The 26886-nt window shown below is 47.2% G+C and overlaps 1 protein-coding gene across 10 annotated transcripts in view; it reads right to left on the bottom strand.

Annotated features, from left to right (window-relative positions):
- Positions 1-26886, bottom strand: part of LOC116940781 (disintegrin and metalloproteinase domain-containing protein 11) — a 124270-nt gene that overhangs the window by 71696 nt on the left and 25688 nt on the right. For all 10 annotated transcript variants that reach the window (XM_032950970.2, XM_032950971.2, XM_032950969.2 and 7 more), the window contains exons 4-8: positions 6869-6935; positions 5824-5906; positions 4161-4224; positions 1993-2053; positions 1739-1803 (exon numbers count right to left, since the gene is read on the bottom strand). In XM_032950970.2, coding sequence (XP_032806861.2) covers positions 1739-1803; positions 1993-2053; positions 4161-4224; positions 5824-5906; positions 6869-6935 — 340 coding nt within the window. The remainder of the gene's footprint in view (positions 1-1738; positions 1804-1992; positions 2054-4160; positions 4225-5823; positions 5907-6868; positions 6936-26886) is intronic.

The following is a 26886-nucleotide window of genomic DNA, read 5'->3' as shown; positions in this document are numbered from 1 at the left end:
TTATTTTGAGCTATTGGAGGAAACCGGAGAACCCGGAGGGAACCCATTGCAGAACAGGGCGAGAGAATACAACTCCACTCAGACAGGCATCAAAAGCAGGCATCAAACCAGGCTCTTCTTGCTGTGAGACACGTTTTAAAACACCCAGTGCCTCACCATGCTGCTCAAATTACTACATTATAATGATAATATTCTTTTGGTCTTTCGGTAAAGCCACGTAGACAGAAAAAATAACAAAAAATAACAAAAATAGCACGACGTTTCGATCGCAACACAAGCATAATAAAGGTTTTTTTGGGTTAGATCGCGTTATTTATAAATGTGTCGTAACCCTCCACACCTGACACGGCCAATCAGCAAAAAAGTGTCACGTTGACAAAAGACAAAATAGTGTGTTGAAGAGTGAATCCACAACATTTACAGTTTGAGGAGTACGACGTTTCGCTGGTAATTACATCCAGCATCATCGGGCAATTCACAACACAAGCACCACTGCTTGTGTTGCGATGGAAACGTCGTGCTATTTTTGTTATTTTTTGTTATTTTTTTCTGTCTACGTGGCTTTACCGAAAGACCCAAAGAATATGAATTCCTCCAGTCACGAAAGCTTTAAATCAAGATAATATAATAATTATACATCTAAATAATGCACTGTCATGTCAAACACCAAATGTCACCGCCACCACTCAGGGATGTTGATTAAAATAACTGCCGCCTGAGGTGCAACAGGAGTGAAGTCTAAATATTCCACTTGCTCTTGGCCAAGGAGCCACTACCATTTTCCAAATGAACGTATTGGCAGTACACCCGTGCACAATATAAAAAAGGAAATGTTTTTACAATAATTATTTATTTTCTCGCAATTCGCAACCACAGTCAGAAAATCATGCATGGTGCAACAAAATCAGTGCTCGTGATGTCGGAGCAATCGGAAGACGAAAGTCAGTTAACATTTTCATTTTAGACTGTTTTATGAGGACTGGTGTGTTATTTTGCACTGGTGTACCAAAAATGCATCCAAATGCAGAATTGCATCAAGAAGTGAACACATTCCATGGAAAACTGTAAGCTCTGTCGACAATGTAGCCAAAACACGTCTCCATCTACAACCCTCACAACCTATCCATTACCTTCAGCTCAACATCATCACAGCATCACAATCCAGCACAGTTACACTGTCATCAATGAAAACCTGTGAGTGGATTAGTAAAATGTTTTGATTTAAAGCTTTCGTGACTGCAGTAATTCATATTCTTAGTTTTTTCGGTAAAGTCACGTTGAAGAGAAACAACAAAATCAATTTTTTATATATATTTTATTATTTTGTTGTTTCTCTTCAACGTGACTTTACCGAAAAAACTAAGAATATAATAGTAAAATGTTGTGGATAAATGTGTATTGAAAAATGTCTGTTATGAAGGACATGATGGTTGGGAGCAAGTAGAGCGGGTACTGGGTGGAGAGCGGAAATGTAAGGGAATGGGTAAGATTGTCAGACTCTAAACTTAGACTGGAGTAATCTGAGAGGCTATGAAGCTCTTTTTCACAGATGTCCACTATAAAGTTCAACGTAATACTGGCACCAGATTTCATTACAAACGAATTCCTGCTACCCAAATGCATGTCATTTCCCAAATCCTAGGCAGGGGATACGGCAAGACTGAATGGAGAGTGTAAACGAGGGCCTGGTGCAAGCACGGTGGACACGTGGTGTTTGGCAGTCACAGTGATCATTTACCTTGGCGCTGTTGAGTAGGCCCAGCCCCCCAGCACTCATGTTCAGGCCTCCAGTCTGACCCAGCTCTGGATGAAGAGACAGCCACATCAGCAGACATTGAAACTGAAAGTGTTCACACAACGTGGATGGGTGGGGATACCTGCAATTCACCAACTCGAGGTAAAGCAACTGAACAGATACATCACTGATAAGGGAATCTCGAAGAGTTCCTCATCTAAGCCCATATGAAATGATAATAAGTACAAGAGACTAACCAGGAAGGAACGCCTGAACATCTTGGTCTGATCCTCGATAGACAATGTGTGGCTGTGCCTCCTGCACAGCAAAAACAAAAACAAGGACACATGGGCACGCACACGATATAGACATTGTACACGTCACTGTGCGGTGAGGAGACGCCCTGCAGTGGTAGTGAGGAGACGCCCTGTGGTGGTAGTGAGGAGACGCCCTGTGGTGGTAGTGAGGAGACGCTCTGTGGTGGTAGTGAGGAGACGCTCTGTGGTGGTAGTGAGGAGACGCCCTGTTGTGGTAGTGAAGAGACGCCCCGTAGTGGTGGTAGTGAGGACAGGTGTAGTGAGGCCCGTTCCGGCTCCACTGTGATGGGGGTAACAGTAGAGCTGTCGTGTTGCCATCGTGACGGAGATTCACGGCTAAGGAGAGTGGACCTGGGTGGGGTGTCAAAGGGACATTTGGTGGTGCAGGAACCAGCCCAGCGCCCCCCTCGCTCCTGGCCTGGTTGTGTTGTGAGCTAATGAGGGAACAATATCCCAGTTCCAGACTCTAGACATACAGTACAGCAATGCAGGGTCAGAGAAAGAGATGCAGAGAAGGTAAATCGTCATAGAGTTGGGAGTGATACATTTATTGTAGAGTTAGGTGTTCTGCATTTAAAGAATATTTGTGGACAAACATTCACCGTTGTTGCAGATGCTATTGTTGAGCGAGCGTTTAATCATAATTCACGATTAGGTTATTCTTGTACACACTGTTGTCCGCATGCACCACGAGTGGAATGTTCCTTAACGTGAACCCCGTCAATGCGTGGTCACTGATCTCGCCCTGCGCGCCGCGGGGCGCACTGCAGAGGGCGTCTTTGTCCTGCAACTCGCGTTCGGTATGGTGCGGCACGTGCCTCTGGGACACGGCCGTTGGCTGTCATTTCGAGGAATATACAGCTCTGGCGATAACGCGTCAATTATCTCTTCTCAAATGTGCGTGTAGTGCACACGGAGCAGTCTACACGACACGCACACCACGCTGTTTTGTAGTCTGAGATGCAGTTGGACCCTAATTAAATGCTATACAAATCCTAGTCACATGGCGCTGTAATATCTTGAGCGGTTATAACTTTGAAATGGACATAACAGTCACCACACCAACCTTGCCTTGAAGGGGACACTGGTGTTTATAATGCCCCCCAAGGCTGCCAGTGAATGTGCTGATGAGAGTCTGCTATACATTTTTTTAATTAATTGCATTAATAAATGTGGCGATGCTCATAAAACGTCATGCAAATGAGAATCATTGGATTGTAAAATATCTAGGAGTTTCATGTTTAAAAGTAGGAAAGTGGCAGATAACGTGATATGCCAAAGTCAACGCTGTCTAGTATATTAAATATTTATGTAAAGGTCCCTTTAGAGGGAGGGAGCTGTGCGGGCTCAGGGAAACATCAGAGGCATTAAAAGGTCACCGAGTATCTGTCACTAAATGGGAATACGGAACGTTCCAATGCGGTTTAAAGATATTGGCTGGGAATGTTCATTATTGCGCTGCTAATGATTTATTTCGTTCTGTTGGCAAATTAAACGATGGAGAACACTTGACGTGAAGCGGAGTGTGTAGCCGAGCCAGCTCCCTTGCGTGTGGACATCTGTAATTTGGCATAATTGTCTCGTAACAATCTTGTTGCTGCTTTACTTCCACAGGGGTAATTGTGTGCATTTTTTTACATGCAACATGGATTTATTTTAGTTAGAATATTTTTTTATATATTTGTCAGTGTCCTTGACGAATGTAAAACGACTCTCATTTGCAATGACGTAAGGTCACGATTGAGTGAATTGTATAAACATGGACCATCGGACATCACCCTCGGGCCACGTAACCTGGACCTTAATCATAACCATAATCTAACAACCATCTAGTACAACTAATGAACTATGATGAAACTGTTTATATGAGAATAACTTTGAACTATTGCTATACAATACTTGTTCCATGGAGAATACTGGTCCTTGCCATCGCATTATCCATTACTGGATCAGGATTGCCAACAAATGCTTTGTAAAGTGCAAAGTACCGTGCTGCACATTACATTGAAAACACAAAAGCCACGTGTGTCGCACGCCCTCCCGCCCATTGGGTGCTCTCCCCGGGGAGCGTGAGCAGCTACGTACGGTGCGTGCGGGCGAGCACTCACCTGGGCGTCCGCGAGTCCCGCGGGCTCTATCAGGTACGTGTGGTTGCCATCGTGAAACATCCCACTGCAGGGACAGCACAAGCAGGCACAGCCACGAGGCTGAGATTATCATCAGCAGCAGCAGCACTGGCGCCACAGCAGCCATGGCGAATCCACTGCTGGATGAAGGCCTCCCCAATCTACCACCGCCTCTCACGATCCTGCGATGCAACAATCCATCCAGCACCCGCTGCACATGGGCCGATCTCATCGCTCCATCTCCTCGGTGGGCACCTCACAGACGCGTTCTATCCCTTGGCTGCTGCTCCGTTATATTTCTTGACCAGCGTTAATGATCCTTCTAGTCGTGACATGTCCTACCCAAAGCATGCATCTCTGTCCGCTTCTTCGCCCACTTTTCAAGTTTTGTTCTCTATTTTTTATGAGTGACCGTGTTTCTGGACCACTCGTGACACACTGATAACAAACAAGTTTTCAATCAGATGCTGTGATTATGGATCACTAAATAAAAGTCCAAAATCGGCACAATAATGAGCACTGGCCAGTCCCCATATCCGTTTGAAAAGTCTCAGTTCCTGAAGTCTCACAGCACCTAGCGGTGCTCGCTTTGCCTCCCAGACAGGGACACTTGATCAGTTGACCGTGACCAGGTGTGACCTTATGACCTTGCGATAAAGAGCCCAGTGTCCTGACGCCGGCCATTCACGTCACATCAAAGGTCAAGCGTTGAAAGTGTCTCCGTGATAAAACAAAGCGGGGCAGGGCGCCTCTCCGATGACGACAATGGGTAACGTTTTGCACCAGTTTCACGATCAGAAAAAGGCCGCTATCCAGAATGGGCAGCAATCAGCAGATCACGCAAACAAGACACAACGCACCCCGCCACCACAGCAACGCACTCGCCGCTTAACAACCCGGCGTGAGCCAGGAGGCAATGATCGCACTTTGTATCCTCGCCGTCGCCAGGCAGTGATTCAGCGCCAGGGCCGCTGCAGCCCTCTCCCTTCATGCAGCCGTTTGATGTTGTGTTATCAGCAGACACAGCCAGCCACACTTTGAATGCCAAATGAAAAATAGATCAATCCCGCTCACCACACCTTTGTACAGAGCACATTTGCAGCAGCGGACAAGCCAAAGAGTGAGCCAATGTGGCAGAAAAATGCTTTTTTACAATTGACAATTAATTTTCAAAATTAAAATGTGAAGGTCGTCCCCCATGAGAAGGCATAATGAAGTGATTACAAACAGAATTAAGCCAAACAACAAGATGCCATAAACCTGTTTCACTCATTACACCATGTTGTTTACTGGTCAAATCTGTAAACGTTTAAAACGAGCACGATATTTCATCAAAACATTTAAATTAATTGTCCGATGACAACACTTTAAATATTTAAGGATGAACATGAAGATGTTGCAATTTAAGTGAAGACAGTCTAGCGTATGCAAATAGAATCGGATCCGTGTTTTAGTTAATCCAACATTTCTGAAAATTATACCGATATACAAATGTCCCCAAAATAATTTTTGGATGATCCAAATAAATATGTATCCATCATATATTTGAACATTTTAAATCCCAAACTCATCCCTGGTATCCAGAGTAGAAGTGGGATTCATTGTGTTTGCTGGCCTCTGACACCGCGTGCTGGGAATCACTCACTGCAGCCCATGGCACGTGGACACAGCAACGAAGGAGTCGGAAATCCCTCTCAGCTTGCCGTGGTAGTGGCACAGCTCCCCGCCCTGCAGCACAACCCAAACACCACGATGATGAAGGAGGCTCACACCACAAAGAAGCACAGTTACTGAAACGTCCCATATAGAGAGCACCTCTGAGGCATTTAGACATTACTTGTCATTTAGTACAGCCTCAACAGCGTGCTTCCATATGAGCCGGGCGTATGGAAGGCAGACACTTTTGCCCTCACAATGGGGCACAATTCGGTGTCTCATGAACGGCACTGTCCACCGACAATCTTCAGAAAAGCATTGGTTTAACTTGACCGACAAGCACTATCGACCTGAGAACCGCACGAGAATACGTCTGAACTGATCCTGGCGTCAGTGAGGTGGGGTCCAGGTGACTGTCCCCACACGGCCTCTCTCCTGCCGCAGGTGGCATGCGTCTGGCTGTGCAGTCAGCGTGCTGAGTCGCGGGCAATGCGCCTCCTCCTCCACCACCACCACAAATTGGTCCCTCCACGTAAAAAACAAAAGTGTGCTTTTTTACACATCCCATGGGGCACATTAAGACTGATCAATCTGTAAAGGAAAACATCATCAATGAAGGCAGTGGGATCAACATTGCTTTTTTGTACCAACCTAGATTAACGACCGCGAGGAGCATTGGCGCTTGATGGATCACGCCCAGATAACCGCAATTCGTGGACGCGCAATGCTGACCGCACGCTCTGCATTTGGAATGAACGGTCTTCACACGGGTGGAACACAACACCCCGATTGGCTCCACAGTTGCGTGGAAATTGGTAAACCATTGCCTTTGGTTGACAAAAGTACATGTGTGTCACGAGTGGATGCTGCTGTCCATACGGGTTTGGTGTATCTGTGTGTATCAGGAGACGTGTACACGGGAATTGCAGCAGCCCACACTGAGAAGCAGTGGCCGCTTCATCTGGTTTGTGTGTGGCTTGTGTATGACCCTATGTACATGCACAATGTGAATATAAATGCATTGTGTTTGTCACCTGCTTCTCAACGGGTTTCCCATCTTCATCAAAATGCCGCTCCCGATAGCCCAGGGCAAGCAGGTCACTGCGAACAAGAGCAGCGTTATTAATGTGACACACTTGAATGTGCCGGGTTGCCAGTGTTCACACATCAGGAGGGACTTATTGCAAGTCCAGCGGAAGCTCATCAAACTCTGTATTGAGAGTTACCGGTCAAATGTGAGCTCGAGTGCACCTTGTGATGTAAGGGTTGTATTCGAATTAGTCGTTTTAGAAATTAATCATAGTTTCTTAAAAGCGTTATTAACCTTGACTGGTTGTACATCCGGGTGGCTCAGTGGTAGAGTGGTCCACAAACGGAATGTTGAAAGTTCACATCCAGACTGGGGGGTTGACTCAGCCCATTATCATCCCTCCAGGGTGGATAAAGAGAGTACCACTCGCGGCTCTGAGCTGCTAGGTTGGCCCCAATGCTGCTGTGGCATTCCTCCCCTGGGCGATAGCACATCGCCCAGGTTGCGTGGCAGCGAACACATGGTCGTGGCGTGTCCGACGCGGCCGAGTTTGTGCAGCCGACAGATCCTTACGCCCGCCAAGAGTCACGATGATCTCCTGCTGCCTTAATGTCCTGCTCACAGTCCTGAGCCAGGGGTGGACATTCCAACGTGTTTATCCTCGGGATAACCGCTTTTGACATCCCCACAAAGTGGTAGGCTTCACCAGCCAGTCACACATTCCGAGTGGGCAGCTGAAACACTCTAAATGAAACCCCCGGTATAGGAGCAAAATAGATTTCTGCTCAATGGGCCCATAAATAAATAAATAAATCCTCATGTTTGCTGAGCTGAAGTCACATGACACAGATGGTGAATATTGCTGACGCCCTCAGGACGAGTTCTTGAATTTGTGAGATTCGTGGGTCAGTGCTCCAGAATCGGAGCGTGTTGAAGGCTGCTGTAAAGAAATGTAAACATTATATACTTTAATAGCTATATCTGTATGTGATTCCCAGTTAAATAAAATACACTGACTAACTTCTATATGTGGAAATACTACACTGTTATTTTTTACTGGAATTATTCAATGACTTAGTATAGTAATTCACTGCACCGTGTGACACTTTGTGAGCCCTTGTCTTCTCTCGTACTGATGCATTACCGGCAAAGGCATCAGCAATGCGATCCACAGTACACATTAGCATCACAATGGATCACGTGGTCAACCAGACGTCGCACCTTCGCCTTGTATTGAGACGCACGGCATTTGGCCGACTCTCCAGAAGGAGATGCATTCGCCGCTCGTCCAGGAAGCTCAGGGTTCAAATGTTTAGAATCTGAATATTTTTGGAGCGCTATCTTTCCGACAGTTCTGTTTCTTCACCTGAGGACGGCTGCTTGTGTTGTGGCCGAAACGTCGTGAGAATTTTATTATGTTTTATTTTTATTATTTTATTATTTCCCTTCTACGTTACTTTACCGAAAGAACCAAGAAGATGAATCAGAATATCACTGGTAGGAACCTCCTGGTGACCCCAGCCCACAGGGGATTATTGTGTCCATCCGTCGTGCATCCACAAATGGGAGGGGTGGGGCTGGGTGGAGAGGGGCTGGGTGGGGAAGGTGGGGCTGGGTGGGGGGTGGGAGGGGTGGGGCTGGGTGGGGAGGGGCTGGTCACCCCGTGGTGCCCTTATAAAACTCAACGTTTAACCTACTCACGCCGGCTTGTGCCCGCCCTCACAGTCGGGCATATTTGCGGAATACACCACGCCGCCGTTGACCCTGGCCATTGACCGAGCAACCCAACGTTCCTACCAGCTCCCTCCGCAGGAATGTGTTTATTTAGACTGCAGGAGCAGCTGTGAAGCTCTTGTTCAAAGATGTCCAATCAGGTTACACAGATGTCCAGTAGGACAAATGCCAGTGGCCGCCCTGGTTAATACTGCCGTGTGTGCTAACCACAAAAGCACTACGCACTGTCTGCTTCGGTGGACGTTAACGATGCTGTGATGTAATTTGAAACGAGTAGGCCAATGTATCTCGGCATTACAGTAACAATGTGTCTAATTAGAAAAAATACACTGCAAATGACTCAATGGGATTACATACAAGACCATTGGCCCCGACTGTGAAACTATGTCTGTATGTTGAACTGCTTTTGCACCGTGTGCATTCAACCGTGCTGATCAGAGTGTCTGTGAAACACAGCGCCTTCGTGATAGCCTTGCGCTATAAGAATGGTGTGGATACTAAACGTACAAAATTATGATTAAGATCCAGTATAAATGTGAATAGGATCGGATTCCATGTTTATGTATGCACCCAGGCTCTCTGTAAAACACAGACAAGGCGAGGCATCGTGGTAAACTCCACTCTCGAACTCATTCTGAACATCACTCATCCACAGAATTTCAGATAATTTTCACTGCTGGTGTCAGGATTTTTTAATACACTTTCTTGAACCTCAGCATCGGTTTCAGTGCTGAGAAATGCCCCCGGGGTTGTAATAAACTCGCTCGAGGTGGCTGCTCTGCAGGCATGAGTAAAAATTTTCTGCAGCACCACCACCATCATAAATGTTTCAACGTGAAGGCATAAAAAATGCATGAGGGGCTGCAGCACACTTAGTGCTGGTCAATAATTACAAGCAGCTGAAACGATGCAAGACGAACACCAGAAACCTTTTCTAGACGTTATAAATGGAATAACAACAAAAGACAAGTAAAACGAACGCTACGAACTCCTCGGGTTAAGCGCACAATCCATACGCCGGTCAGAGGCACGCAGCGTCACCGCAGGGCACTCTCGCCACCGCCTCCGGCTGTGCTGTGAGCCACACTCCTTTTCTCTGCCACATCAAGGCCTTTCCCATGCACCAACAAAATCGGGCTCCAGCATTCTTCTGCTCTAGTTAACTCCTCAGTATCTGTGGGTGCATTACCTCGATTCCGGATAAACCGTGCTTCTGGACAATTCTATTTATATGATGCCCGGGCACTGATTTAATTGCAGCACGTCCGTAATAAGCGGTGACTCGGTCCAGCGGCAGAGCGATCGCCACTGGTTGCAGAGGTTTAATCCGACAGTACGCCCTGGATATTACTGCGGTATGTATCAAGAATATACTCTGCCGTCTACTTCAGAGTGAATGTTACAGATTCCCTGATGTCATCCAAGACAAGCAGGCAGTGGCTCAAATTTTCCAAGTGTGAAAAATTACCCACAAATTGCTAATTCGGAAATACACACAGCAATAATTGCCCCTATAGGCAGACTAATGCCTGCTTGCAGGCTGGTGCTAAGTTGTGATGCAAGGGATAGCTACCACTGGGGGGGCATTTTAATATTTGAGATGTGATGAGATGTAAGGTGATTTGAGCTGCTTAAGAATTTAAGCAAGCACCTTATAAATGAAAAAAGATCATTATAAAAATAGACTCTATAAGTGAAAACAACGAAACAATAATATCATTTGTCCAGGAAAGTCCCCCATGGGGTGGTATACTTAGTCATCGTTCAGCTTGGCTCTGGCTCAAATGAGCTGGCTCAAAGCCAGCTCTGAGCATGGTCCCAGCTCAGGGGACTTTGGAAGCAATAGAGCGGCTGAAGCCCGAGCTGATCCACGACAAAGAATATGGCCCCGATAACCTAGAAAAGTACAAATTCACAAAAGAGGGAAACAGCAGGCAGGACTGCGACAAGGGCCAGAGAAATTAAAACTACAAATCTTACTCAGGCACGTTTTAAACGCCCAGTAGTGCACGAACGCAAGTTAATTTGTGCGAGAAAAATGGAAATTTTTTATGCAATGCACAATGCCATGATCGATCAAAAAGGTGTGCACGACGATAGTTGAGCTCAAGAGGCCTCCTTCCAAGGAGACGTCTCCAGTCTCCTCTTGGGAAGCATGGCTCGATGGCGTCAACCACGTTCAACAACATACAGGAAGAATGCTCATAACCTCGGCCAAAAACAATTAAGATTCACAACGGCTGACAGAATCCTATTCCAAGTTGATTTCCCTTTCAGCACCCTCCTCTGCAGGAAGCATGCTATGTATGGTGCCACTGCATTTAATCATCCACAGCTGCCATTCAGTTGTTATCCAACACAGCCCGCTCCCAATACCCTCTTTCCTAGGGCGTTTCACACTCATGGGTGTTTCAGTTAACTACGTTACGGGAACCATCAATCACTTCCGTGACATGCAGCTGGGGCACCTGCCCCCGCTGCATCTTTAAAAGAGATTTCGAATCTTCAGAACACGAATGCTCTTTTTATCGGTTTAATGTGTTTTCCATTACAGTGACGGTGGATATCCCAATTAGCTGCTCCCTATATACTAACACCAAATAAGGATTCCATGGAAAAATGTGGTACGGTCTTTTGAAAGGTTCCCACCTAACCTTAAAGAGTATATTTCCTGAATTAAATTCTCAACACGGGCTCAATGTGTGCAGTGTGTATGTTCTCTTCTTGTTCTGCACGGGTTTCCACCGGGTTCTCCGGTTTCCTCCCATAGGTAAAATAATGTAACCGATATTGACCAAATATCCCAATTCTGAAAATGTATTTGTAAATTACTAAATTGGAATTAAACAGCAGCAAAATTGCCTCCAACTGCAAACACTTGGCAGGACTTTCCTTAAAATAAGTCTAGGGACTCTGGGTAAATAAGCGGGATGATAGTAAACAAATGGACAGTGGTGTACGACTTGAGCCTTACTACGTGAAGCGTGCACGAGTTTGCATAAACGATCGTTGCCTGTTTAGACGATTCTGAGGACTGTTGAAGGCCTCTATAATAAATTGTCAAATACGCCTCTAATTATTTAAGGCTCAATTTTCTGGGAATGTGATTATCTGGGTCAAAACCGGTCCACCAGACCCAATTACCCACATCTGATCACCAGAGGACAAATCTATTGTCAGTGAAGATAAGAAACCATTTACATTTAAATCGCCTACATTTTCCTCCTTATAACAATTTAAAATAAAGATATTATTAACCAATACATTCACAACACTACAATTAAACAATTACAATAAATTTCAGAGATATTTTTTCGAAGTCATGTAAAGTTACGTTAAGATATAACTCCCAATCAAATGGAACCAAGAGACAACACAACTGTCGCCGTATTGTGAACATGGTGAAGTGCAATCTTCTCACCAGCACCATACCCACCACTGCCTATAGGAGGCACGGACGCTCCTATGAGCGTGGTGGTATGTGGTGGTATGTGCTTACACAGGAGATATGAACACGATATACAGTCAGCAACTCCTGATGCCATCGGGTGGATTACCAGACCCAACAAAGAGTGTATTGTTTGGTCCATTGCTTTCCAAATGTCATAAAAAACTAAGTTGTCCACACCAGTGGCACATGCTGAGATCATGGCCCAAGCTCTGCAGGGTTCGCCGCTTGTTGCAAGAGGTTCGCGGTTGAAATCTGCCAGGACTCCCTGGTTGTTACTGCACGTGTCTTAACTGTAAAATACGTGGTGTCTGCTTCACAGTGGACGTTAGAGAACCCGGTGATGTCATTCAATAATAGCAGGCAATTGTGTGCCGGCATCATGGTCCAAATTAGAAAAAATACCTGTAAATGACTGAATTGGGATAGCACATAGTAACATCGCCCCCAAATGTGAAATTACAGCAAACTACATCTGTGAAACACATCGACTGTGAAATTACAGCAAACTACGTCTCTGAAACACATCGACTGTGAAATTACAGCAAACTACGTCTGTGAAACACATCGCCTTCGTGATAACCTTGCGGTATACGAATAGCAACCGTATACATGTAATTATTATTCAGGCGCTGTTAGGGCTATTATTTCAGAGCTCAGCTTCAAATAGAAAAAAATACAACTCGAATATATTGTTTTTTTCGGTAAAGTCACGTATGTAGAAATACAATAAAATTATATTAAAACAAAAAACAATCACGACGTTTCGATCACAACGCAAGCGATCTTCATCAGGTGTCAAGAACAAATCACGGAGGTAAATACAACAAAAAGATGAGAGACGCGAATTCAACAAACCTGAAAAAACATTATGTGAAGCACATTCAGTCAGGCCAACAACACAGACACTTCCTGGTGGACCACGAATTTCAGAAAAGTGTTACATTTCGTGTTCAACCTTTGGATTGCACATACCAGCATAGATATAATGAAAAATACGAGGTACACGGTCAGTAGAAATACATATACAAGTCCACCAAGAGGTAAGGAGGGAGGAAAGACGGACAGGGAGGCAGAGAGAGGGGGGGGGATGAACGGAAGCTTAAATAGGAAATAAGGTTGGAGGGGGGGAGGGGCCAGAGCGACAGCGGCAGCTCAAACACGCACATCTTACACAAACAAAATGGCAGCTCAAAAAAGGACCACCTCTTGTGAATACAAAACGGCAGCTCAAAAAAGGACCACCTCTTGTAAATACAAAACGGCAGCTCAAAAAAGGACCACCTCTTGTAAATACAAAACGGCAGCTCAAAAAAGGACCACCTCTTGTAAATACAAAACGGCAGCTCAAAAAAGGACCACCTCTTGTAAATACAAAACGGCAGCTCAAAAAAGGGCACATCTTACACATAATTACAACGGTAACTTCCCCGTAGAAGTGTGATAATAAAGTATTAAAGCTTTCGTGACTGCATAAAATTACTCATTGTTTTTTTCGGTAAAGTCACGTATGTAGAAATACAATAAAATTATATTTTAAAAAACAATCACGACGTTACCGAAAAAACCAATGAGTAATTTTATGCAGTCACGAAAGCTTTAATACTTTATTATCGAATATATTTGATAGTGGCCTGATGCAAGAGGGCACAATGCAGTTATTTATGAACTTTTGATAATTTGCGCATAATACACGAGATAGGGTGCTCTTTGTACACACGTTTCTGTCGTTTCTATGTCGTATGTTAAACTTCTTCTGCACCGTACGTAGCCAACCGTGCTAATAGGAGGTTCGATGTAGTTTCTCGGCATTTACAGGTTTTGAATAAACCACACAACGCTGCGCAGCGATCAGCTGAGGCCTATTACCTACTATAATCACCCAGAAATGTCTGTCCGTCCCGCGCGTGACGTCACTCCACATGAGGCCCACCCCCTCATTAATATTCATGAGTTGGTGGATTTTTACACTAACGCAGAGGAAGGTCGAGCTGAATTAAATAATTTATTACGCAAAGTGGCTTCAAACATGACGTTTCTTTACAGAGAGTGACGGTAAAAAAATTAATCTACGCAGCACAGTGCTACATCCGTGAGTGACATCACTGCAAAAGATGCCCCCCCCTTCATTAATATTCATGCCCGCGTGGAAATTTTACACTCACGCACAAGGTCGCACTCCACATGCCGCACCCCTCCCCTCGTTAATAATCATGAGCGGGTGACGTCACTCCACATGCCGCATCCCTCCCCAATAACCATTAGCGGGTGACGTCACTCCACATGGGCAACCCCCCCCCCCCATTAATAATCATGAGCTGAACAATTGAACAATTTTTCTCTAGAACATTTCAGATTTACCGCAATATACACCCGTCCAAAAACAAAAGCTCGTCGTTTAAAGGTTCACGTGTCACCAAGCAGAGGCGCACACGCGGCGAGCTCCGTGGCCGCTAGCAAGTTCGAGCGCTCACGGGCACGGCGCTTGCTCTTCTTGATGATCCGAGCCGTTGTCAAAACAAATGCGTGCTACCATACCCCGTCTAAATTGGTGTAGTAGATAACGATGTGGCGCTGGGTACTTATCACTGCAATTGTGTATGCAGACCTTGTTTTGGCGCACGTGCAAGTTGATGGATGCAGCGGGGCGAGTTGCAGTGGTGGCAGGGGAGCGAGTGAGCGAGGGGGGAAACACGACACGAGGAGTCACAGCCGGAGGGGGCGCCGCGGAGCTCCAGCAGAGAGCGACATCCGCCAGAAGCGCTCTGCGCGTGCACCGTCCCGCCCCATTGTCCCCATCGCATTGTCTCTCTGTTTCATTGTCTGTGTCTCAAGTATCTGTCACATTCTAGATTTAAAGCTTTCGTGACTGCTAGGATCCATACTCTTTGGTTCTATTGGGTAAAGTCACGTAGGTGAAAATAAAATAACAAAAAATCACGACGTTTCGGCCACAACACAAGCGGCCTTCATCAGGTGAAGGGACGAGACTGTCTGAAGGACAGCGCTGGAGTGGGAGAAGCCACGCTTAGATCACGACCTTTAAGCTGTGTGATAAGAAAAACACCAAGCGCCTTGACAAAGGAATTAGCATAGAATTTAGCATTGAAATGGCTCATTGAAACAACTAAGTTAAAGTATACACATCCACAGAGGTACCCCTACCTACGTGACTTTACCCAATAGAACCAAAGAGTATCTGTCACATTGTCTCCGTGTGTGTCTCTGTCCATTCTGATTCGCGTATCTGCTTCTGAGAATATTTATGTATCACTGTGTTTTGTCTTTCTGTGTCTCTTGTGTATATATGTGCCTCCGGAGTCTGCTGCAGTAATTTACCGTGGAGAGCTAGCGGTTCAGAATCAGAATATTTATCTCATAGAGAAATCTCATGAGCTATGAAGTTATTTTTCACAGATATCCAGTATTTTCACAGATAAGTCTGCGTGTGTGTTTATTATGTACAAAAAACGACGACGTTTCGAAAGCTTTAAGTCAAAATTCCACAGTGGATGTTAAAGATCTCTTTGACGTCGCTCAAAAGGAGAAGGCCAACTGTGTGCAGCATCACGGTCAAAATGTAAAATTACACCACCAATTACTCAATTGAGATCCCACATAGCAAGATCGCCCATTCCATAAAACTACTTCAGATTGTTTGTGGAACATATCGCCTTCATGACATATTTGCGCCAATACCAAAGTACAAAATTCATATTATTGTGGATAAACGCAGACTAGAAGATTAAATTATAACCTGTTCCGTAACGCTTCTTATTACGTGCAAAATAGTGGACAGTAGGAGTGCCGATTGATGGATAATTAATTTAGTCAACACAACCTCAGGGTAATTAAGAGTTGAGGGTGACGGATACAAGGCATCTCGCGATTCCAAGAGCAAGCTGGCAGACACACGTGCAACCCCGCAGTGCAGTGAGGGCCCTGTAGTACGGTGCAGGAAGAGAAATGCGTTGTGGTTAATTAACGAAAGCCCCAATCGCAGAAATCGAGAACACGGCAACACACTGCAACGTTAACGGGGCTGCAGAAACACTGCACCGAGATGTTCAAGAATTCTGGCAATACAGGACCCACGTGGGCCGCACCCGAGCAATCGCCCCACCAGCTGAACCACTGGCCTCTAAGGAAACAACGCAGGGCTCACCTCTGCAAGAACACAACGCTCCGCCTGGACCACTCCGATGCAGCAGTGCAAATAATACAACTCAACATGTTCGCCAATAACACGATGGCCCAAAATCGAAAAATACAGTAACTAATAGGCGACGTTACAGTCAATTGACCTTCTTCATAGCGCATAAAGAGAGAGGTCAGAGAGATAAGAGTTGGAGACTGCACTTTGTATGTATGTTGAACTTTGTTCACACCGTAGGTAGCCAACCGTGCAAATCGGAGATCCACCATGGGTCATGATGGAGGTACTATGTATGGTGCCACACCTTCAATATTGCCGATTTGAATAAATAATTCATACTCGCAGAAGGCGCAGCAATCAGTCACAGCTGTGTATGCCTATTACTCTTTTCTAAAGTCACACATTAAATAAAATTGAGAAATAATTACAAGAACGCACTTCGATTATATTCCACACACTGCATTGGGGCGTTGTTTGTGTGTTGGCTTCTTGTGCGGGTCTCATTTACAATAGGCTGATCGTCCACACAACCTACGCACAACACTGACGCTTCATCTGCGGTTCTCAAAAGGGAATCATCCCCCGTATTTGTTTACTATCGGCAGTGTTGATAATGGAAGATATTAAGTATGAACTGTCAGTTGTAACTTCATATAGTCTTCATCCAATTGACCACTCCGCTTTATATTTCATGTAAGACCTAAATTGCTCTGTTCATAATTGCTTCCTTCATGGCGATCCGGATCGCTGTCGCTGACTGGCGACAATTACATTTGTCAATCTTTGTTTAAAAGGCACTCTCTATATCTTTACAATTACTGTACTCTCACCCCCATTCACCCTTTCACTAACAGAACAAGAGATGCAATTGGTTCATCAACACAAACACTGCACTAGTGAGCATGCACGAGCTATTTTAACACAGTGTAGTTCTTTCTGAAACATTTTAATATCAGATGCATTTCCTTATCTTGGCTAACTGCACATCTGAATACAGGTGTCTGTATTTAGATGGAACCAAATCGCTCTGTGTTCCACAGACACGGTCTGCAGTAGTTCCACAGCAGGGGGCGATGTTGCTGTGTGTGGTTCCAATTGAGTAATTTGTGAGCAAACGTTAAAATTGTTTCAAATTTGGACCATGATACCGGCACACAATGGTCTCATTTTTCAAATGGGGTTACGGAATCTTTAGTGTTCACTCTACAGCAGGCGGGGCATGCTGATAATGTCTCTTTGTGAAAATGATTAATTGTAACTTATGCAACTGTGCTATAATTGATCATCAGTTAATAATGAGCTTACAATCCGTGTGAATGTGCATGGCAGATGCCTGTATGAGTGTGACAAAACATCTGGAAACCCAGATAAAAATGTAAGATTTACAAAATCAGTTATACCCCTAACTGAAATTCAACTGCGTCAAACTGACCCGATGCAACTCTGCCACATAAATAACAATTTGATGTTAGACTGTCGATTTTTTGTATCTTCATTTACATTTGCATTTTACTTATTATATTGTTCACATGGTAAAATAGTCAACATCCTATATCCGCTAATATTTCTGTAACTTCATTTTTATTGTGCTCTCATCAGACTGAAAACCAACTGATCAAGCCGATTAACGCTCTAGGGAATTCGTTACATAACTTAGCTTTATGTTTGTGAATGTTTTTGGTTAACCATGTGATACAATTGTTTTGTCACCCGGAGATTTTCCTTATTTCTATGTGTGCGTTGTTATTTATTTAATGTATGTAGTATTTTGGCCTATCGATAATTCCAGCATACTGGAGTCCTGCTACCAGAGGGTGTCCTGTTTTGCTAATGCGCCACAAAATTTTCCAAAAATGAAAATGACACAAAGCAACAACAAAAAACACCAGCAGAATATTAACTTAAATTAGTCTGTAATAAGTGCAGTAGTTCCATATATTTATGACGAACCAACGCACTCTGTCCCTGAGTGGCCACCGCACAGCCCTCGAGCGCGAGCGGCATTCGCGACCGTGGTTACGTAACGAGACGCTCCGACTACCTGCGGAGGACTTATAACAAGCAGGGAGTTCCCTGCGGGGTCTGATGGGCCTCGTAATGCGGAGCGCATGTCAACGCAAGCACCCGCTGCAGGCCACGGGCCGCGAGCGCAATGCATCACACCACCTGCACGCGCTGCGAAGCCCGAGGGAACGGAGGCAGAATACGCGACGTGATTTAGTGAGCCAATAAAACTCGGATATTTTTATTCCCTTCCCAGGAGGAACATTGATGACATTTCGGCTAGCCAAAGCACTTTTTTGAAAAATACACGGTATCTTTATCCGAAAACTTTTACGTAATTAACCTCTCAGGAAAATGGAAAAAACAAATGTGTATATAATGCAGATACGAAATCATTACGTACTTAAAACTCCCGTAACACGTGTACTCGATATGAAAACCCAACTGACGTACGGCTCTGTGGACGACCACAGCTTGAGCTGCAACATTCAAGAATTCTGGCAATGCAGGACCCACGTGGGCCGCACCCGAGCAATCGCCCCACCAGACGGGAAAAAAACAACCGCAAATAACATCACGTTTAAAAGGCCTGGTGGCGACTAATGTTATTAATTAAGCACCGATTTCGATCAGAGAATCGATACCTATTTTTGGCGTGAAACTGCCCTCGCATGCGTGGGTCGGGAAGGCCCTGGGCAGCAGCAGCAGGCAGGCAGAGTGCAGACGAGGAGTTGCATTCGGAGCACCCCCCTACTGCGTGGGTCTTGATGAGTGAGTGGGCGTGTGAGTGAGTTGGTGTGACCTGCAGCACGGAGGTTAAATGGATGAAACGAGACGCCCCGGCAGACCGAGTCCTCAACATGGGTGGACGAATCGGTGAATTGAGTTCAGAGGAACAGTAACCATGGTAGTAGCGATAGAAGAGCGGTAATGAGGCGATTGACCACTGGTAAGCGAGTGTCTGGAGTGAATTGGTGAGTTCTGGATCATCAGTTACCCCGACTGCTTCACTCTAAATTATATCAGGTGGTGCAGTGGGATAGGAACTGGGTGCTCTACCACAGATATGACAGCAGCAGGATGCCAACTTCGGTCGAATTTGTGCTCCGTAGAGCAGTGATAAGTGCGTGGGATTCAAGACGTAGGCTGTCATCAATAGCACAAACGTAATAACATTTTGAAAAAGCCAACAAAAGATGACAGTGTACCCACCGCATCTGCGGAGGACAAAATGTGTCAGTTCTTCTCAAAGGAGCTTCTTCATATTCCATCGGGAATTACGATCCACCAAATATAGAGGTGGTTTGATTATAAAACCCTCTAAATTACCACAGTCACTTTAGCATTGTCTTCCCGTGAAAATGTAAAAAAAAAATCAAGAGAAAAAATAACCTATATAGCAAACATCCACCGCAAATTATGACCACGTACAGTAGAGTGTTTGCGCACACACAGGCGCGCTCGTGGCGGTGTCCAACACCCAAGGGCAGCGAGCGGAACCCAAGGACACCGCGCTCATCACCACCATCATCACCATCAAGGGCACCGCGCTCATCACCACCACCATCATCATCAAGGGCACCGCGCTCATCACCACCATCATCATCAAGGGCACCGCGCTCATCACCATCATCATCAAGGGCACCGCGCTCATCACCACCACCATCATCATCATCAAGGGCACCGCTCATCACTACCAACACCACCATCATCAAGGGCACCGTTCATCACCACCATCAAGGGCACCGCGCTCATCACCACCATCACCATCACCACCATCATCAAGGGCACCGCTCATCACCACCAACACCACCATCATCAAGGGCACCGTTCATCACCACCATCATCATCAAGGGCACCGCGCTCATCACCACCACCATCATCATCATCAAGGGCACCGCGCTCATCACCACCATCATCATCAAGGGCACCGCGCTCATCACCACCACCATCATCATCATCAAGGCCACCGCGCTCATCACCACCACCACCATCAAGGGCACCGCGCTCATCACCACCATCATCATCAAGGGCACCGCGCTCATCACCACCATCATCATCATCAAGGGCACCGCGCTCATGACCATCACCACCATCAAGGGCACCGCTCATCACCACCAACACCACCATCATCAAGCGCACCGTTCATCACCATCATCATCAAGGGCACCGCGCTCATCACCACCATCATCATCATCAAGGGCACCGCGCTCATCACCACCATCATCAAGGGCACCGCTCATCACCACCATCATCAAGGGCACCGCTCATCACCACCAACACCACCATCATCAAGGGCACCGTTCATCACCACCACCATCATCATCATCAAGGGCACCGCGCTCATCACCACCATCATCATCAAGGGCACCGCGCTCATCACCACCGCCATCAAGGGCACCGCTCATCATCACCACCACCATCAAGGGCACCGCGCTCATCACCACCACCATCATCAAGGGCACCGCGCTCATCACCACCATCATCAAGGGCACCGCTCATCACCACCACCATCCTCAAGGGCACCGCGCTCATCACCACCACCATCATCAAGGGCACCACGCTCATTACCACCAACACCACCATCCTCAAGGGCACCGCGCTCATCACCACCACCATCAAGGGCACCACGCTCATTACCACCAACACCACCATCCTCAAGGGCACCGCGCTCATCACCACCACCATCAAGGGCACCACGCTCATCACCATCACCACCATCATCAAGGGCACCGCGCTCATCATCACCACCATCAAGGGCACCGCTCATCACCATCATCATCAAGGGCACCGCGCTCATCACCACCACCATCATCAAGGGCACCGCGCTCATTACCACCAACACCACCATCATCAAGGGCACCGCGCTCATCACCACCACCATCATCAAGGGCACCACGCTCATTATCACCACCATCATCAAGGGCACCGCCCTCATCACCACCAACACCACCATCACCAAGGGCACCGCGCTCATCACTTCCACCATCATCAAGGGCACCGCTCATCACCACCAACACCACCATCATCAAGGGCACCGTTCATCACCACCCCCATCATCAAGGGCACCGCGCTCATCACCACCACCATCATCAAGGGCACCGCTCATCACCACCACCATCATCAAGGGCACCACGCTCATTACCACCAACACCACCATCATCAAGGGCACCGCGCTCATCACCACCACCACCATCATCAAGGGCACCACGCTCATTACCACCAACACCACCATCCTCAAGGGCACCGCGCTCATCACCACCACCATCAAGGGCACCACGCTCATCACCATCACCATCAAGGGCACCGCGCTCATCACCACCACCACCACCATCATCAAGGGCACCACGCTCATTACCACCAACACCACCATCCTCAAGGGCACCACGCTCATCACCACCACCATCAAGGGCACCACGCTCATCACCATCACCACCACCATCAAGGGCACCGCTCAACACCACCACCACCACCACCATCATCAAGAGCACCGCTCATCATCATCACCACCACCATCAAGGGCACCGCTCATCATCACCACCATCATCATCAAGGGCACCGCGCTTATCACCACCATCATCAAGGGCACCGCTCATCACCACCACCACCATCATCAAGGGCACCGCGCTCATTACCACCAACACCACCATCAAGGGCACCGCGCTCATCACCACCACCATCAAGGGCACCGCGCTCATCACCACCGCCATCAAGGGCACCGCTCATCATCACCAACAACACCACCAAGGGCACCGCTCATCACCACCACCACCATCATCAAGGGCACCGCGCTCATCACCACCACCATCATCAAGGGCACCACGCTCATTACCACCAACACCACCATCCTCAAGGGCACCGCGCTCATCACCACCACCATCAAGGGCACCACGCTCATTACCACCAACACCACCATCCTCAAGGGCACCGCGCTCATCACCACCACCATCAAGGGCACCACGCTCATCACCATCACCACCATCATCAAGGGCACCGCGCTCATCATCACCACCATCAAGGGCACCGCTCATCACCATCATCATCAAGGGCACCGCGCTCATCACCACCACCATCATCAAGGGCACCGCGCTCATTACCACCAACACCACCATCATCAAGGGCACCGCGCTCATCACCACCACCATCATCAAGGGCACCACGCTCATTATCACCACCATCATCAAGGGCACCGCCCTCATCACCACCAACACCACCATCACCAAGGGCACCGCGCTCATCACTTCCACCATCATCAAGGGCACCGCTCATCACCACCAACACCACCATCATCAAGGGCACCGTTCATCACCACCCCCATCATCAAGGGCACCGCGCTCATCACCACCACCATCATCAAGGGCACCGCTCATCACCACCACCATCATCAAGGGCACCACGCTCATTACCACCAACACCACCATCATCAAGGGCACCGCGCTCATCACCACCACCACCATCATCAAGGGCACCACGCTCATTACCACCAACACCACCATCCTCAAGGGCACCGCGCTCATCACCACCACCATCAAGGGCACCACGCTCATCACCATCACCATCAAGGGCACCGCGCTCATCACCACCACCACCACCATCATCAAGGGCACCACGCTCATTACCACCAACACCACCATCCTCAAGGGCACCACGCTCATCACCACCACCATCAAGGGCACCACGCTCATCACCATCACCACCACCATCAAGGGCACCGCTCAACACCACCACCACCACCATCATCAAGAGCACCGCTCATCATCATCACCACCACCATCAAGGGCACCGCTCATCATCACCACCATCATCATCAAGGGCACCGCGCTTATCACCACCATCATCAAGGGCACCGCTCATCACCACCACCACCACCATCAAGGGCACCGCGCTCATCACCACCACCATCAAGGGCACCGCGCTCATCACCACCGCCATCAAGGGCACCGCTCATCATCACCAACAACACCACCAAGGGCACCGCTCATCACCACCACCACCATCATCAAGGGCACCGCGCTCATCACCACCATCATCATCAAGGGCACCGCGCTCATCACCACCAACACCACCATCATCAAGGGCACCGCGCTCATCACCAACACCATCAAGGGCACCACGCTCATTACCACCACCATCATCAAGGGCACCGCCCTCATCAACACCACCATCATCAAGGGCACCGCGCTCATTACTTCCACCATCATCAAGGGCACCGCGCTCATCACCACCATCATCATCAAGGGCACCGCGCTCATCACCACCACCAACATCAAGAGCACCATGCTCATCACCACCAACACAACCTAGGGCACCGCGCTCATCATCACCACCATCATCATCATCAAGGGCACTGCGCCGCACGCGCGGGCTCCACAGCCACGACCGTCGCCCGAATTCCCGACGGTTCGCCGCGCCGCCACTCGCGACACAGCGGCACCACCGTCTTCCAGCCGATGCGAAACGAACGCTGCGCACCCGCACGGCAACGGGCCCCGTCCCACGAGTCGGCGTGCCGCTTCGGGGTGTGCTGAGCTGGAATCGTTGTGCGGGGGGGGGGGGGTCGTTACATAACGCCACCATGGCGCGGAGGTGCGATGCGATTAGCGGCACTGTACAACCCTCCAGAATTGACGACCGTCTGGCAAGAAACAACACCTCGACTTGAGGCGGCCGCAGCCTCCTCACGACCCCAAAAGCACGCGTCATCATCGTCATGTATCTGACTCAATACTAAAATAGAATAACATTTAAATCCATCGACCAACGGGCCTTGCAGACCAGCGTAGTGTTTTGCACTGCTCTGCAAGCTCAGCCTCCCCACCGTTAGACGGAGGCCTCCCCACGCCATCCCCATCCACCATGGTCGTACGATGCCAAAATAGTTCATAGTTCATTTATTTGGTATAGCCCTGTGAGCCATTCGGCTCTTGAATCGGGTGCAACATGAGTTCATCTCATCGCCGCATCTCCACCGTGGTCGTACCGTCTGCATGTTTTGTACTTGGTCTGCCATTCAGTCATCGGTCTCATCCAGCGGCCATTATCCCTCGTAACTGAGAATCCTGTCCAAGCCCACTTTCCGCTTCTTAATCCACTTATTTTACTTAAGTCAACATGAGGCGTCTACTTCGAGTTTGTTACCCCAATCCCCGTGAACCTCTTGCTGCATCTTAATAAAATACCATGTTTGCACTTCTCCGCACTTCTATGCCTATTCCTCAGCTGTCACATTTTCTCTGTCCATGCCCAAGTTTACGATCCATGTGTCAGCAGATTACACTCACTAAATGAAATCTTCTTCTTCAAGCACTTTGGCAAGTTGCTTTCGATAATTCCATTCAGTTGATGAAAGCACTCCATTCTGTTCTCATTTGCCTGAACCACCTTCGCAAACGTCCCTAGGTTTACATATTTTTCTGTGTTTTCTGGGTTTGTCCTTCCAAACTTATTTTACGTGACTTTCGTGTATCTTACCCGAACCTTTCCAACTTTTTATTTATTAAGTTCTTCAATCGATTACTGGAATTCATTTTCAGTGGTTACAATGAATGTCATCATCAGCAACTCCGAGATGATTACGACAACTCTCTTTCTGTTGATGCCTTTAATCCTCCATCCAATTTTCAGAAAATGCCGAAGAGTGGAGTGGGCTTGAGTAGGATCCATCACCAGAAGGGATGATGGGCGATGATCAAGAACAATCATGGAGGTGCAGCCAGAGAATGGAGAGCCTCCCAGAGGACATTTACCACGGAGATGGAACAATGCCATCAGTTCGTGTGCAGACGCCAAGCGGATTATTATTTAATCTGCAAGAATTCATATTCTTTGGGTCTTTCGGTAAAGTCATCGTAGATAGCTTATTTTCTTTGAACCTATTTACGTGACTTTACCTAAAGACCCAAAGAATATGGATTATTACTATTATTGTATCTCAAGATCATGAGAGGTGGTGGCGGCTTGGGAAAGCCTTCATCCAGCAGTGGAGTGCTTATGGCAGACGATGATGTGAATCACACCCGAACCAGAATGCAGTCTGTGTAAATTATCTCCCAGGTCTGTAAAGAAGGCAGTCTTGCCTCCATTTTTAGTGAATGGGCCCGGTGTATTAACAGCTTGTTCCTTTTCTTTGCTGATGCCCACAGTTATTCCATATATTATGGGATTTCACCTCATACCGCAAACAGCAGTGATCACTTTTCTTAGTGTGACATCTGTAAAAAATATATTCTTCCCGTGTTATTTATTGTAGAGATAGAACTACGTTTAATACAAGACATAACTCAGGATGTATGTTTTATTTATTTAGCCATGTGCCAGTTCAGTGAGATTCATTACTGCACAACAATTCTTTTTCAAGGGAGCCCTGGAAGGCCCGAGTTATTTATAAACGGTTACAATTGAGGGGCAATTTCCACAACACGATTACGGGCTGTGACAGTGGCACAGAGTGCCACGTTTAGCAAGTGAATGTCGCTAGGTGTTGAACATCCGATCTGGATCACTACGTGAGCCGTGGGAGCTCCGTGTCGCGCGTTCACGGTGACGATTAACTCCAGCCGTGATGCTGCGTAAGCCGGGGCATGGCTGGATCGGCTCCGGCTCGCTTGGGAACATGACGGCTGAGCGCCACAACCGCATCACTCAAAACCAACGTGGGTTGCTCGTCACACACAGTCGTAGCGTGAGGGTGAGCCAAATGTATATTATAGATGCAAATAAGAAATGTAGAAGACATAATTGCCAGAGTTGGTAAGAGCGAAGACGTGTTATGAGCACTATTGGCTTAGAATATTATTATACCTGCACCAATCTTTTGAAAACCACTCTTGTAATTCCTGCAGCTGCAAATGGATAAACGGGAATTATAAAATTAATTTACCACTGCTCCCTGGTGGCTCCTCTTATTTGCAGAAAACTGGTTCATTGGTGGGATTCATCAGTTCCATGAGATGACTTCCACGTGACTCACCGGCAGATCACTGAGAATATAAGGAATCTGCCACTGCTTGTGGGCGACTCCTCTTACCCACAATTCCAGGAGACCACTTTCGGGTCTGTGGAGAAACATCGCGACTTCAATGGGACATCACGTATTTGTGGAATAACGCAAATAAAATACATTTAGCGCTCGACTCCTCGTTAACTATTCATTTAGAGATATTGTGTAACGTTCCGGTGTCTGGTGCACCTGGATATGGCAGCACCTCTGCCTTCCCCTCATCGCCAATTGCGTTTGTTAACCGGACTGTCACACACAGACCTCCCCCCAATAGCGAGACTCACACCGGTTGTTTATTCTGGGCACCTTAAGGGAAAACAGAAAAGGGAGGTTTATCCTGGCCTGTCTGGCCTTGTGCGCAAGAAAGCATTCTACTACCACATTAGGCCACAGACCCAGAGTGCCCAGGAGGGATGATAGCAGAAACATTACCAAACATTGCCTCTATTGCAGAAGAACAGCTGTGCATATATTTCCACACCTTTATCAATGCAAGCGGACCTGCGTGTTGCGGCCTTGCCAAATAACGCTGAAATACGGCATGGGGAGGCTCTCATCCAGCAGTGGATTGACAAAATGGCTGCACTTGTGCATGGTATTGTAAGTAGGCTACTTAAAACAAACAACAGCTCCATCATTGAAGTCAAACCTATTGAAATCACTGACGCCAGATCTCGTAAA

The sequence above is a fragment of the Petromyzon marinus genome, chromosome 10 (genome assembly GCF_048934315.1).
Source record: "Petromyzon marinus isolate PM22_M1 ecotype Great Lakes invasive population chromosome 10, UKy_Petmar_22M1.pri1.0, whole genome shotgun sequence".
Taxonomy (NCBI): Eukaryota; Metazoa; Chordata; class Hyperoartia; order Petromyzontiformes; family Petromyzontidae; genus Petromyzon; species Petromyzon marinus.
Note: the sequence above shows the minus strand (reverse complement) of the source record. Positions and strands in the feature narration are given on the sequence as shown.